This window comes from Rhinopithecus roxellana, chromosome 13, assembly GCF_007565055.1.
Source record: "Rhinopithecus roxellana isolate Shanxi Qingling chromosome 13, ASM756505v1, whole genome shotgun sequence".
Taxonomy (NCBI): domain Eukaryota; kingdom Metazoa; phylum Chordata; class Mammalia; order Primates; family Cercopithecidae; genus Rhinopithecus; species Rhinopithecus roxellana.
The window spans coordinates 133,555,703-133,571,717 of record NC_044561.1 but is presented as its reverse complement, the minus strand read 5'-3'; the positions used below and the strand labels follow the sequence as shown (position 1 = coordinate 133,571,717).

At 41.6% G+C, this 16,015-nt stretch overlaps 1 protein-coding gene across 6 annotated transcripts in view; it reads left to right on the top strand.

Annotated features, from left to right (window-relative positions):
- SPECC1L (sperm antigen with calponin homology and coiled-coil domains 1 like) overlaps positions 1 to 16,015 on the top strand; it is a 146,322-nt gene that overhangs the window by 75,494 nt on the left and 54,813 nt on the right. For all 6 annotated transcript variants that reach the window (XM_010376305.2, XM_030914075.1, XM_030914078.1 and 3 more), the window contains one exon: positions 4,206 to 4,296. In XM_010376305.2, coding sequence (XP_010374607.1) covers positions 4,206 to 4,296 — 91 coding nt within the window. The remainder of the gene's footprint in view (positions 1 to 4,205; positions 4,297 to 16,015) is intronic.

Here is a 16,015-nt window from a genome sequence, read left to right as displayed (position 1 = left end):
AAAAATAAGATGCAGAAGGACCAAGGAGGTCCCTAAGTAGCTGTAGTAGGCAGCCTCTAAAATGTTCCCCAGTGATCCCCAATTAGTGGTAGTTGAAACCCTGTCAACTACTAAGAGACATGGTGAAACCCTGTCTCTACTAAAAATATAAAAATTCAGCCAGGCATGGTGGTGTGTGCCTGTAATCCCAGCTACTCAGGAGGCTGAGGCAGGAGAATCACTTTAACCTGGGAGGCAGAGGTTGCAGTGAGCCGAGATCACACCACTGCACTCCAGCCTGGGCGACAGAGGGAGACTCCATCTTAAAAAATAAAAAAAAAAATTTTTTTTTGAAGAAATAATAGCCAAAATCCATCCAAATTTGTTGGAAATTATATACTCATAGATCCAAGAAAATTAGGAAGCTAAAGCAAGATAAGCATATATAAATATACAAACACCCTCATCCCCATGTCCAGTAAGGCATTGCTGAAAAACAGTGACAAGAATTTCTTAAGGACAGGCAGGTAAGAATAATCACAGACTTCTGGTTAGAAACTGTGCAAGTCAGAAGACAACAAAATGGTTGGGGTTTTTTTTATTTGTTTGTTTTTGTTTTTGAGATAGAAGTTCTGTCACCCAGGCTGGAATGCAGTGGCGTGACCTTGGCTCACTGCAACTTCTGCCTCCTGGGTTCAAGTGATTCTCCTGCCTCAGCCTCCTGAGTAACTGGGACTACAGGTGCGTGCCAGGGCACGCGGCTAATTTTTGTATTTTTAGTACAAACATGGGATTTCTCCATGTTGCCCAGGCTGGTCTCAAACTCCTGGACTCCGGTGATTGGACCTGCCTCAGCCTCCCAAAGTGAGCCACTGTGCCCAGCCCAAAATGGCATCTTCAAATGCCAAAAGAAAAACCCTGTCAACTTAGAATTCTATATATTAACAAAAAGATAAAATTAAAATTTTTTAGACAAACAAAAGCTGAGGGAATTCATTATCCACAGACAGTTGGGAGACAGTGAATTAGAAGTATATGGGACTTTGCTGTACTATCTTTACAACTTCCTGGGAGTCCATAATTATTTCAGAATAAAAGTTTAAAATAAAAAGTCTTCCCACATAGAAAATTCCAGGCCCAGGTGGTTTTACTAGTGAATTGAATCAATCCTTTGTGGGAGAAATAATTCCAGTTGTATATAGTCTTTCAGAAAACAGAAGAGTAAAAGGACTTTCCAGTTCATTTTAGGAAGGTAGCATTACCTGATAGCAAAACTAGACAAAGACATTGCAAAAAAAGAAAACTGCCAGCCAATATTCCTCGTGATTATAGATGGTTATAGAGGCAATATAAAAGCACACATTAACAAAACTGAATCCAGGAATATATAAAAATGATAATTCATCATTACCAAGTGTGATGTATCCCAGGGGTGCAAGGTTAAAATTTGCCTCAACACAATAAAAGAGAAAAAAAAAAAATTAAAAAAATCATTAATCTCAACATCTTTAGAAAACTATTTGACAAAATTTTACATCTGTTCATAGTAAAACTCTTTAGCAAATTAGAAATAGGAGACCTGTGGGAACTCCACAGCTAACATCATACTTAATCTGGAGACTGAATGCTTTCCCACTAGGACCAGGAGCAAGGTAAGGATACCCACTCTCACCACTTTTGTTCAGCATTTTGCTGGAGCTCTTACCCTGTGCAATTGCATAAAACCAAAAAGAAAAAAAAAAAAAGAAAAGAAAAAAAAGAAAGCATACATGTTTGGAAAGGGTAAAGTAAAACTGTCATTGTTTGCAGATAACATGATCATTTATGTAGAAAATCCTAAGGAGTCCACACAGAAGCTTTTTGAGTTAAGCAGTGTCAAGGTTTACACGAAGTCCTATACAAAAGTTATTTGTTTTTCTCTACATTAGCATGAATAATTGGAAATTGAAATACTTAATAAATATAATGAAATGTATGCACAACCTGTGCAATGAAAACAATAAAATATTGCTGAGAGAAATTGAATAAATGGAAAGCGATGTCATTTATAGATTGGAAGACTCAATGTTGTTAATATCTTGTAGTAGTCCTTTAAATTGGTCTGTGGATTCAACACAATACCAATTAAAAGAGCAGTGCTCTTTGGGTAGAAATTGACATGGTAGTATTAAATTCATATGGAAATGCAAGATCCCTGAATATTCAAAATGTTGGGGTCAGGGGATACGGGTGGAGGTCAAATTTGGAGGACTTGTACTACCTGATTTCAACATTAGATCAGTAGAACAGAGAGTTCAGAAGTAGGCCAGTTGATTTTCTACAAAAATACCAAAGTAATTCAATCGGTAAGGAATAGTCTTTTGAAGAAAACATTCTGAAATGACTAGATAACTGTATAGAAAAGAAATAACCTCAGCCCGTACCTCATGAAATACACAAAAATTGAAATGACCTATCGACTTAAAACTAAAAGTTTTAAAGCTAAAACTACAATTTTTACGTGAGAACGTGAGAGAAAATCTTCATAACCTTTAAGACTGCAAAGATTTATTAAGATGTAAAAAAGCATGAACTATAAAAGCAAGTTGATAAATTGGGCATCAAAACTTAAAACTTCTCTGAAAGACATTAAGAAAATTAAAAAGCAAGCTACAGACTGGGGAGAATATATTCATAATACATTTACCTAATAAAAAAGATTTACATTCAGTAAGAAGACAAACAACCCAATAAATAGTGGGTATAAGATTTGAAAAGGTCCTTCCAGGAGAATTACAAATGGCCAATGGCACATGAAAAGATGATCAACATCATTAGTCATCAGAAAAATGGAAATTAAATCCACAATGAGATTCTATTCTATATTATTCCTAATGGCCAAAATCTGAAAGGTTGATGAGCTGAAGTGTGGCCAGAATGTGGAGAAGCTGGACCTCGTCCACATTTCTGGTGGGAATATGAAATGAATAGTTAGAAGTTAGCCAGATAAAAAGGACTGGGGGAAAGCTGTGGGAATGAAGCACAAGAAAAACATAGACAAGCAACCTGGTCTGCATGGTAGTAAATAAGTAGGTTCGTGGTGTTTGACCATCAAGTAGAGGTGGCCAAGATTGCTGAGGGGTTTTAAGTGTTTGTGGTAGATTCTTTTTTTTTTTTTTTTGAGATGGAGTCTCACACTGTTGCCCGTGCTGGAGTGCAGTGGCACGATCTCGGCTTACTGCAACCTCTGCCTCCTGGTTTCAAGCGATTCTCCTGCCTCAGCTTCCCGAGTAGCTGGGATTACAGGCACCCACCACCATACCCAGCTAATTTTTTGTATTTTTTAGTCGAGATGGGGTTCCACTATGTTGGCCAGGCTGATCTTAAACTCCTGACCTCGTGAACCGCCCACCTCGGCCTCCCAAAGGGCTGGGATTGCAGACATGAGCCGCTGGCCCTGGCCATGGTGGATTCTTCTGGCTGCTTGCATATGCAGAAGTCTGGAGATGAGGAAGCCAGTGACAAGCCGTTGCTGTAGTGCTACACTGAGATGACAGGCTGTACTGGGCAATTGTTGTAGTAGCATTAGTAAGCGGGTGGCAGAATTGAGATCTATTTGAACCAGGACTTGAATGACCAGTACAATTACAAAAGGAGCACATCTGCATTTCATTTTGGAACATGTTTTTATATTTACTGAATTGGTTTGTGATACTTTAAAGATTCTCTTCCAACAAAATAATGAAACCACATTCAGAATACCAGTGGTTGCCAGGGGTCAGTGATATGGGGTTGGGGACGGGGAGAGGGGTGTGATTGTAAAAGGGCCAGGTAGGATCCTTATGGTGATGGAAATGTTCTTTATCTTTACTGTATCAATAATATATAAATGACTATATAAGATATGACTATATCAGTATTTTGGCTACTGTCAAAATCTTGCTGGTGGTATTTTACTATAGGTTTATAAGATATTACCATTAGGGGAAACTGAGTAAAGGGTACATAGGATCTCTCTATATTCTTAACAACTGCATATGAGTCTATAATTATCCCATAATAAAAGTCTAATTTTTTAAAAAGTATATTGATCACAGTCCATGCCTGTAAGGTGTGTTACAACCTTAATATAGTAGTATGGAAAGAATTAATACAGATTTATAACTAAATACCTACTCTCTGCAGCATTTACTTTGTGAGTCCCAATACTCGATTTAACTTTGATATTGTTTATCTTATGATTTCAGAGACATTCCATAAGTGGACCAATCTCAACATCCAAACCCCTGACAGCCCTGTCAGATAAGAGACCAAACTATGGGGAAATCCCTGTTCAAGGTACATGTAATATGCCATAGCATTTCACCTTTTTTGTCAGTTTTTGAATTGTTCTGGCTTCTTTGGCAAACTAAATTATTTTCTTTGCTCTTGATATTATTTCAATCAATCTGGTATACCTTTGTATCAGAAGTTCATTAATAAATATATCTGAATTCCAAGTGGAGAAAGTAGTTGTTAATGAATGCATCTTTCCTGACAGCTGTCATAATGGGTAATAGAGAGTGTACACCATTACTAGGCAGTTTTCACAGTTCCTCATGGCATATGTATTATTGTCATCCTCATTTTACAGATATCAAAAATGAGGCTTAAAGAAGTCAACTAAGTCAATTCAGGTTAACACAGTTACTAAGCAGTAGCCCAGGGCAGCCTGACTTCAGAGCCCATTCCTTAGATCTCTGGGCTGTGTTTTGTTACCCTGAGGGAGCTGAGACTCTGGAAGATGAGGCTCAGCAACTCTTTGGAGCCCTTGGGAGGAACTTGCTGTTTTCACGCAGGCTGGAGTGCAGTGGTGCAATCTCGGCTCACTGCAACCTCTGCCTCCCAGGTTCAAGCGATTCTCCCACCTCAGCCTCCCGAGTAGCTGGGACTACAGGCGCACACCACCATGCCCAGATAATTTTTGTATTTTTAGTAGAGACAGGGTTTCACCATGTTGGCCCGACTGGTCTTAAACTCCTGACCTCAGGTGATCTGCCCACCTCAGTCTCCCGAAGTGATGGGATTATAGGTGCAAGCTACCACACCTGGCCTTCCATGTAACTTTTTATGGCAGAGTTGGCACCAGAACCCGAGTATCCCACCTTTTGAGGTTGAGGCTCCTTCTCTTACCCCGCACTGCCTCTTCATGTGTGGTACTGAAGTGTATTGGAAAGATGAACTGCAGCATCGGGGTGTGGTGCTGGGAAAAGCAGTGCTTCATTTGGGGTGGGTGTGGGAATGTTCCCAAGTGTCCCCTCAGGGCCTGAGGGCTCCTCTTCGCTGATGCAGGCCAGTTACTTCCATGCGTCAGGAATTCTTGGTTGTGCAAGTTAAGCTCTGTATGTTAGACTAGAAGGTTTCAACAGATTTTGGGTCAGAAGTAAGCAGACTTGTGAAAAGTATTCAATTAGAGAACCCAAAGGACTGGCTCCATGGGCTCCAGTATTGTACCAGTGCCTGAAGAGTTCAATTTGGTTGTGGAACTGGCCCTACGCCTGTCATCTTCAGTGTTCTGATAAGCTGGTTGTGTACACATTTAGGGGCAATGGAGCACAAGATGCTGCTGCTACTTCCTTCCTGGCACAAAGACTTGCCTTCTGCCCTGCTTCTTGGCTCTGGTTCATTTGTAAGTCATGAACTAAGCTCTTTTCTCACCTCAGAAGATTTTGCTAAGGGAACAAATAGTGGAAGGTTTAAAGTTTTCTTAACCCAAATACTCTGCATCTCTCCTTCCTGTCTTTACATCCCACCTCCCAGATGAACCTACAAAGGATTTTCATGTGTGCAATGCAGAGATCTTGGCCTCGCCATGGCCTGGTTGTTAACCTCAACCTTTTTGGTGCTGTCTCCTCACCTGTAAATTGATAGTGAATACCTAGCTCACTGGGTTACTGGGCTCTTAACACCCGCAGCTGCTGAGATCGTCAAGGACTGCTGTGTCCCCAACCCAGCCAGCTCAGTCGTAATCTGATATGACCTGTCAGTGGCATTTGGCACTGCTGAGCACTCTCTTCTAGGACATTCTTTTTGGTTTCCCCAATACCACACTCCTGTGCCTTCTCCTCTCTGTCAGGCTGCTGCTTCTCCCTCTCCTGTGTGGCTTTTCTCCTTTTTTTTGGTTTCTTTTTTCTGTTTCTTTTTTTTTTGTTTTTTTTGAGACATTTGAGTCTCACTCTGTCGCCCAGGCTGTAGTGTAGTGCAGTGGCACGATATCAGCTTACTACAGCCTCTGCCTCCTGGGTTTAAGTGATTCTCCTGCCTCAGCCTCCCGAGTAGCTGGGATTATAGGCGCGGTGCACCCCACCCAGCTAATTTTTGTATTTTTAGTAGAGACAGGGTTTTGCTATGTTGGCCAGGCTGGTCTCGAACTCCTTACCTCGGGGTGATCTGCCAGCCTCAACCTCCCAAAGTGTTGGGATTACAGGCGTGAGCCACTGCACCCGGCCTGGCTTTTCTGTTCTTCCCGACCCGTACATGGAGGTGTGGCCCAGAGCTCAGTACAGGGCCTTTGTTCTTTGTCCTCACTTTCTTTGTTATTGTATCCTGTCTCATGACTTTAAATACTATTTTTGTGCTGAGGACTGTCAGATTTGCATCTCTCGCCTGTTCTCTGGACTCTAGATTCATGTATCCAGTTGCCTACTTGACATCTCCCATTTTGATATTGAATATTCTCAGTGTCTCCAGGACAAGATTTCCCCCATTTTCCAAACTTGTTCTACATGTAATCTGCCTTCCCCATCTCCATTCATGGCAGTTTCATCCTCAGAAACTTGGGAGTCATCCTTAACTCCCTTCTTCATCTTAGACTTGTTCAGTTGTTTAGGAAATCCCACTGTCTCTACTTTCAAAATATGTCCAGAATAAGAGCATTGCTCTTTTCTCTACTGTCACCTCCCTGGTATAAGCTACCATCACCTCTTAGCTGGGTCCTGGCAAAAGATTCCTAATCATGCTCACTGTCTGTTCTTGACACTGTAGCTTGAAAAACAGGAATCAAAACCTACTAAGCTAGTCAAACTCTCTACCGCTCCCCATTTCTTTTAGAGGAGGAGCCAGAGTTCTCTCAGGGGCCTCCAGACCCTCACAGCCTGGCCTCAGTGTCCTCTCTAGCCTCTTCACTTTCTTGCTCACTCTGCCTCACCACATAGGCTTCCCCACTGTCCCTGAGCAGTTGGGCATATTCCTGACTTGGACACCTTGCACTGGCGCTTCCTTTGCTGGAACCTTCTGCTGATCGAACCTCCTCAGCAAGGCCCTAAGTACCTTATTTAAAGATAGAAACCACTCGTTCTCCCACACACCCCTTTCTCTGCTTGCTCTCCTTATCACTGGCCCCCTTCTAACATCCCGTATGGTTTGTCTATAATTTTTATTTTTTTCTCTCATTTCCCTAAATTGTAAGGCCCGTAAGGCAAGATTGGTGTCTGTTTTGTTCACTGAGGCATCCTTAGCACCTGTAGAAGTACTGGACTCTTGATAAAAAATTGTGAGATGAGTGAAAGAAAGAAGAGTTAAAGTTTGTAAAGTGCTTAGCAAAAATTCTTTCCCGTGGTAAATCTTTGCTGTTTGATTTTATTACTATATGTGTGAACTTTTTCTGAGTAGCTCAAGTGGCTGAGAATGATAGCTCTCACTGGCCCATAGTCAAATATTTTAGACGCCTGAGTTGCCTGCAGGATTTTGCTTAGCTGCCAGCAAATAACTAAAGTTGTGTCCTTGGCATCTTTAAAAAGCTCTGTGTGTTGAAGGCAGAGATGAAAACCAGGAATTCAGGAACATTTTCACTCTGCTGCTTGGTAGGTATGCCCTAGTTCTGTCAATAGTCAGCCTTTTGACCTTCTTCAGTCTGCGTTAAGTGTGGTCAGAGCCAGTGCAAGCATGCAGCAGCCTCTGAGAGTAAGTGTAACCCTGTGGCAGTGCCCTAAAGCTGTGAGTCCAGCCTGGGCACAGTGGTGTGGCTTCAAGCCTGAGAAAGCCCAGGAGGAGAGACCCCTATCTGAGGGCACTGAGGTGATCCTGGGGCTTCAGAGCACACTGATGCTCCATGTTCCAGGTGGCCTCTGAGGAGAGTGGAGTGCTGCACTGGGAAATGACTCAGGGTCTTCCCATATCTCCTGAGCTCAGCTGAAGCCAACCCTCGAGGCCTTCTCCACTCTCCACTGCTGCTTTCCAGGCTTATCCTGATGGGGTCAGAGCAGGGCGAGATTTACCAGGGGAAACCAGCACCAGTAGTGTGTCTCAAGTTTACCTGAGTCACTTGTTAAAATATAGAATCTCGGGCCTCCCCTCAGATCTAGTGATGTAGACTCAGTAGTTTGGATATGCCATTTTCACAAGCACCCCAAGTGACTCTTAGGTATAAATGAATTTGGAATATTATTGGGCAAATTTCTGTTACCTTGGCTTTTGTGGGTGGAGAATGGGTGTGGGAGGTCTGTAGGCCAAGGTTATTGAAGACACAGATTAAATGCGTTAAGATTCTATTCCTGGCTCTCATTTTATCATCTGGTGACGCATCAAACGGTAGTGCCAGTGGCATGGGGTACATGCCGTCAGTCTACGTAAAAACTGGTCTCACTCTCCACTTCAGTCTGTTGTCATGCCTTAGTGGAGCCTGGTTGAGACATTGCAAATACAGGAGAAAGGAAACACACTTAGGTGAATCTATATCACAGTAGTTGATACTGTAATCTTTTATCATAAATAGTCATTCAAGAAAGGAACCACTCAGAAAACTAAGAACAACCAAATGATTCGTGGCCATAAAAAGCCACTGTGGTTTTCCAAATTGTGATGAGAGTAGGATTTCTGAGCTCTGTCTTGAACTGCTTTTCTTCCTTGGTTGTCTTATTTACTTTGGGATGAATTTAAAAATACAGTATGTAGTTTTCATTTTAAAAATTTTGGTGTCCTCATTACTGAAGTTTAAAAACATGCTGCCAGGCCGGGTGCGGTGGCTCAAGCCTGTAATTCCAGCACTTTGGGAGGCCAAGACGGGCGGATCACGAGGTCAGGAGATTGAGACCATCCTGGCTAACACGGTGAAACCCCGTCTCTACTAAAAAAAAATACAAAAAACTAGCCGGGCGAGGTGGCGGGCGCCTGTAGTCCCAGCTACTCGGGAGGCTGAGGCAGGAGAATGGCGTAAACCCGGGAGGCGGAGCTTGCAGTGAGCTGAGATCCGGCCACTGCACTCCAGCCTGGGTGACAGAGCAAGACTCCGTCTCAAAAAAAATAAAAATAAAAAAATAAAAACATGCTGCCTCTTGGAAAATGGCGTGAACCTGGGAGACAGAGCTTGCAGTGAGCCGAGATTGCGCCACTGCACTCCAGCCTGGGGAGCAGAGCGAGACTGTCTCAAAAGAAAAGATGCTGCCTCTTGCTCTACAATAGTTTTTTAATCTATTATCCTTTAGCATCATGCACTTGCAGGAAAATGTTTCATACCAGAGAAATCTTACTATAAATGCACTTAATCAAATGCTCTTTTGTTGGTGTTACCAGCAGTTGAATTAAATGGCTAGGGTCGTGACTGGTGCCACCTTAGCGAATCTTTGTAGATAGTATATGAATATTAGCATTTGTGCCCCAAGCTGAAAAGCACAGATTCTGCTACCAGGTACATGGATACAGGTAGTTGAAAAGTGTACAGTGACCAGATGAGCTCCAGAATGTTAAGCATAAACCTCAGCTGGCTGGTGTAAATGATTGAGAAGCCTGGGATTGCCCAGTGTCAGTGTGACACTATCACTGTGTCTCTCAGCTCAGGCATATAGATATCTTAAGAAGTTGGTTAGTCCAAGTGTAGTTGTGTTCTGTAAGGAAATTCATACCATTATTATCTGTCTAAATTGTGTTACTTGAGGCTAAAGATTTTTGTAAACTGAGTATTTTGAAAAAAAAAAAGATTTATGTTAAGGATATATGCCATAAATTTATATAAAGTTAGGAGGTTTTACTGGAAAGTCAAACCTTCTGTTCAAAAAGTTTCACAGAATTGTCTTTTTTACTCTAAATCAGATTTTGCCTCAGCTTTAGATCTAGCCTTAGGCCATGAAAGTCCCAGGATAAAATGAGATAGAAATCCTACCCTCGTGTACTTTACAGTCTAATTGCATATTTAGTCACTCCCCCTTCTTCTTCCTCTTCCCTGTGGTTCTTGGTAAAAATCAGAATATCTCAGCTCCTGTTTTCTCCCCAACATATTATGATGAAAATTTTCAAACATAAAGAAATGTTGCAAGAAGTTGTGCTGTGAATTATCCACATACAGCCTAGATTCTGTGGCATTCTTTTATATTTGCTTTATCACAAAGTAAGTTATAATCACTACCCTTCAGCATGTATATCAGTATTTAAGGTGTTCTGTCTCTCTGTATGTTTAAACTCTTCCTTTTGAAATAAGTTTAGACTTAACAAAAATATTAGAGTTCCCTTCCAGCTTCCCTTATAGGAACATCCTACATAACTGTAGAACAATTATCGAAAGTAGGAAATTAATATCAGTAAAATATTATTAACTAACCTACAGAATTTATTTGGATTTTACCAGTTTTTCCACTAATGTCCTTTTTTAATTCTTGGATCAAATCGAGGCTCCTACTTTCTATTTAGTTGTCTTATCTCATTAGTCCCCACCAGTCTGCAACTGCTTCTCTCTCTTTCCCTGTCTTGCATGACCTCAATATTTTGAAGAATACCTGTCAGTTATTTTGCAGAATGTCTCTTAGTATGGGCTTGTCTGATATTGTCTTCTGATTTAAGTTGAGTTTATGGGTTTTTTTTTTTTTTTCGTTTTTTTTTTTTGTTTGTTTGTTTTTTGAGTTTTTTTGAGATAAGGTCTCACTCTGCAGCCTCCGCCTCCCGGGTTCAATTCTCGTGCTTTAGCCTCCCGAGTAGCTGGGATTACAGGCGCATACCACCACACCCAGCTAATTTTTTTGTATTTTTTGGTAGAGGTGGAGTTTCACCATGTTGTCCAGGCTGGCCTTGAACTCCTGACCTCAAGTGATCCGCCCACCTCGGCCTCCCACAGTGTTAATACTACAGTTGTGAGCCACCGTGCCCAGCCTGAGTTTATGTTTTAATGGAAGGGATACTGCGGAGGTGATGTGTCCTTTTCAAGTTATTTTATCAGGAGTACATGAGATTGACATGTCCTGTTACTTCTGATGTTAAATTAACCTTGTTCACTTGGTTAGGTGATTGTCTGCTAGGAATTAGTAAATATCTTTGTGTTAGTCCATTCTTGGATTACTGTAAAGAAATACATTAGGCTGGGTAATTTATAAAGAAAAGAGGTTTAATTGGCTCACAGTTACGCAGGCTGTATAGGTGGCATGGTGCCAGCATCTGCTCAGCTTCTGGTGAGGCCTCAGGAAGCTTACAGTCATGGTGGAAGACAAATCAATATCTTTAAAAATATATATATTAATCATAGTTATTTTAAATGCCCTATAGATCCAACGTCTGTGCCATTTGGTTTTATTGATTACTTTGTGTCCTGGTGTAGTGAGCTGGGTATGTTGGCTTTTTCTTGGCTTTTTGTACATTTTACAATTCTTTATTGAAAGCTAGACATCTTACATGGATAGTAGATTGATTTGATGCCTTGAAATGGACACCTCTTTTCTTCTACTTAGGTCTTTAAATGTGGGAGTTTGAGTTAATCTGCTCAGGAGCTGGGCTGGGTTTGAGGTTTGTTGTTGCTGTGATTGCCCTCAGTGCAGAACAGGCTTCCAGTTTCTCCAGTAATACTTTGTGTTTAGAGTGGGGAATAGTTTTCCAGAGGGCTTTTCTTAATGCCTGTTCCAATTTCAGTTTTAGGCTGTAGTTTGCATTTCATCTCAGAACCCTCTTACAATGCTTTCCGCTGAGTTTTCCTATTTATTCATTCACTGAGGGCGTATTTTCCTTTATAATATTGGTCATATTTGTAATAGCTGCTTTTAAGTTCTTTTCTGCTATTTCTAGGACATAGGCCATCTTCAGGTAGGTTTCCATTTCTTTTGAGTATGGCTCATTTTCTTTTTTCTTTGTATGTCTAGTAATTTTGAGTTGTGTCTTGGGTGTAAGGATCACATATTGTAGATTTTTTTTTGTTTTGTTTTGTTTTGTTTGAGGCAGGGTCTCACTCTATCGCCCAGGTTGGAGTGCAGTGGTGTGATCCTCACTCACTGCAGTGTCGACTTCCTGGGCTCAAGCTGTCCTCCCACATCAGTTCTCCAAGTAGCTAGGGCTACAGGTGTGCACCACCATGTCCGGCTAATGTTTTTATAGAGATGGGGTCTTGCTGTGTTGCGCGGCTGGTCTCAAACTCCTGGGCTCATGCTCCTCCTCCTGCCTCAGCTTCCCAGCGTATTGGAATTACAGGTGAGAACCACTGCACCTGGCTGAGAGACTTGATTCTATTATGTTCCTCTGCAGAATATTGGTTTTTGTTTTAGCAAGCAGTTAACTTGGCTCACCTCAGACTCCAAACTCCCTACAACTGAAATACTTGTTCGATTATTTTGTCCATAATTCAGCTCTTTGGAGCACGAGTACTTGTGGACTTCACAAGTCAGTGAAGGATTTGGACAGAGTTTATATACAAACTGTTGGCTCTGTTTTCGTGGCTCTCCCTTTCTGGTATTTTCCCCACACCCTCACTTTCCAACTGCTGTGGTTGTCCCAGGATATGTCGTCTAGTTCTTCAAGACAGTAAGACTGGGTTTTCTACCAAATTTTAGCTGCCCCACTTGGCTTCAGTCAGCAAAAGCTACTATTTTAAAATCTATTTGCCTATAAATTTGATTTGGGAAACGGTAAAGGGAAAACTACCTGTAACTATTTATTTCTGCAATTAGAATTAACTAGCAGACCCAGTATGCCCATGTTACGTATCTGTCTGAAGTAATCAGAATGTATCTTTGTTTACGTTTATCCCTTTATCTGAGCCCTGGATCTGCTCCTCTTGGACTTTCTCACATGCTGTTAACCTTATGTTCTTGACGGATTATTTCATTCTCCTGTATCTTCAACTTTACCCTCTTTACCGGCTAGCTCCTTTCTGTCATTTAAAAATACATCTTTCCTTTGTTAAGAAGAAAAAAGATCCTCCTCTTGCCCGCCAGCTGCTATACTTTCTTCCTTACTCTTGCTCAATTTATCTCCACATCTTTCCTGTCTCCCACTCCCTCCTAGCACATTCTAATCTTATTTTTGTCCCCACCAGTATATTGAATTAATTGCTGTGACCAAGATTACCAGTAACCTCCATGTCACCAAGTACACTCCCACGCCATCACCTGTGTGCTTACAGTTTCCAAACGATATATTCACATCAGACTTTTCTTTTGCATTCTCTCTCATTGCCTGGTCCACATCTTTCCCTGGGTATCTCAAAAGGGTTCTCAAATTAAGTGTATTCACGTCTCTTCCTTCCATAATCCTCCTCACCTGTCTTACCTCTATATGTGGTACCTCCTTCCTTTTTACCTTCATATCTATCTGTCGGCAAGTCTGTTATTTTCTGCTGCATCAAAGAGCCCTTGAATCTGTGTACGTCACATAGTCACTGGTACCACCCAAGTCCAAGTCACCATCATCTCTTACCTGTACACTCTAACTCATTTTCCTATATAAACCGTTACCCCTCTCCAATCTGCTGCAGCCAGAAAAATGCTAACGTGGTAAAACCTCCATTAGCTCCACTTTGCCAACTAGATAAAGTCCAAACACCTTACCCTGGAGTTTGCCAATGTGACTCACACTTGCCTGAGCTGGCCCTCTGGCCTACCTTTGAAGGCTTACCTCACTTTGCTCTTCCCCTCCCTCTGAACATCACCACAGTGCCCTAGATTTCTTTGGGGGTATGCTAAGCACTCAGTTGGGAACACTCTTTTTCTTCTAAGCTCTCCTTTGCCTGCATAAAAACTATTATCCTTCTAATCTCAACTTTGCTGTCATTTCCTGAGGAGACCTTTCCTGTTCTCCCCCTTAAGACCAGGTCACGGTGCCCGCTGTGTTCCCAGAACCCCTTGTTTTTTTCTTAGCATCCCTCACTCGTAATGACTTTTTGAATGTTTGCTTCTACTCTAGACTCCAAGTTCCATGAGATCAAGTTTGCTGTCTCCTTTCTTTTTTTCTCTGACCTTGGCACCAAGCCAAGTGCCTGGCAAGTAGTGGACACCCAAATGATTTTTGTTTAATGAATGAATTAAGACAAGAATAGCTCCACATGGCAATAGAATAGAATCTGTTACTATAAATATAATATCTCCTGCCTGCTACACTCAATTGTAATACACTGATCTTATTTCCTGAAGAGAGATAAACCAACAGTTTGACATGAACATGGAAGCCAGCCTACTTAGTAGAGTAGTAAATGAACCTGTGTTTTTACTGTGACAAATGCCTCTGGGCAGATTTGATTCTCACAGTGGAAATACTTCATGAAATGGCAGCAGTCTGGATTGTGGCTGTTAAAATTTAACACAAGTAATTTTTAAAAGAATAACCTATTTGGGTTCTCAGTGCGTTTTTGTGTATTTTCAAAAAGTAAGTGTGGGGCTGTGATAAAGACAGTCTGTCAAATTGAGGCAGACTTGGATCCTTAACCATGCAGTAAGAAACAGACTCAGCCAGCACTGGGCACAAGTATCAGCAATACATTTCATGAACTTTTTTTTGCAATTGTGCCTATAGTGTGCATTGCAAAACTTAGACATGTTTTCATGTAGAGAATGACCAGGGCTTATGCCTGTGTCCATAGCAAGCACCTTATTTTGATTTATTTGTCTTTTCAACCTTCGTTTTCACTTTCTTAACTTGCTGTGTTTTTCTTTGGGAGACTAAAATTTTTAGGGAAATAACCACAGTTTCAAAATTGTAGAATGAAAAATCTGATTAAATGTAAAACATTGATTTTTGTTTTCTACTATTTCCATGTTCTTTTGACTTTGTTTTGTCTGTCAGATTTTGTGCATAATATACTCTTCCTGTATGGATAAATGCCAACTGCCAACAGAGTTCAGAATTCTGATTGATGCTTGCTGATGGGCTCTTTGCACAGAGATGATGTTTGTTCAAGATAAGAACACTGTAGGGACTCTTAAGCTATATACATCCCATCTTTGTTAAGCTCATCCTTCCACTCCCCTAGGCCTCCAAAGTAGTGAATAATTATAACCAAATGTTCCCCATACACTTAGAAAATAAATTTTAGCTGGGCTTGGTGGCTCATGCCTGTAATCCCAGCAATTTGGGAGGCCAAGATTGGAGGATTGCTTTAGCTCAGTAGTTCAAGATTAGCCTAGGCAAGATAGGGAGACCTCATCTCTGCAAAAAATTAGCCAGGAATGATGGTGCATACCTATAGTCCCAGCCCCTCAAGAGGCTGAGGTGGGAAGATCACTTGAGCCTGAGAAGTCAAGGTGGCAGTAGCCAGGATCATGCTACTGCACTCTAGCGTGGGCAGCAGAGCATGGTCCTGTCTTAAAAAAAGAAAGAAAAAAAAAATGAGGCTGGGTGCAGTGACTCACTCCTATAATCCCAGCACTTTGGCCAACATGGCAAAACCCTGTCTCTACTGAAAATACAAAAATAAGCCTGGTGTGGTGGCAGGCGCCTGTAATCCCTGCTACTCAGGAGGCTGAGGTGGGAAAATCACTTGAACGCAGGAGGCTCAAGAGTTTGAGACCAGCCTGGGCAACATGGTGAAACCTCGTCTCTACAAAAAGTACAAAAATCAGTCAGGTGTGGTGACTCACACCTGTAGTCCCAGCTAGTTGGGAGGCTGAGGCAGGAGGATCACTTGAGCCTGGGAGGCAGAGGTTGCAGCCAACCAAGATTGCGCCACTGCACTTCAGCCTGGACAACAGAGGGAAACCCTGTTCCCCCCGCACCACCAGCCCCCCCAAAAAAACAAAAAACAAACAAAAAATGAAAGAGAGAGAAGAGAAAGAGGAAGGAGGAGGAGGAGGAGGAAGAAAAAGAGAAAAGAAATTTTGGAGTGAAGAATATATGTTAT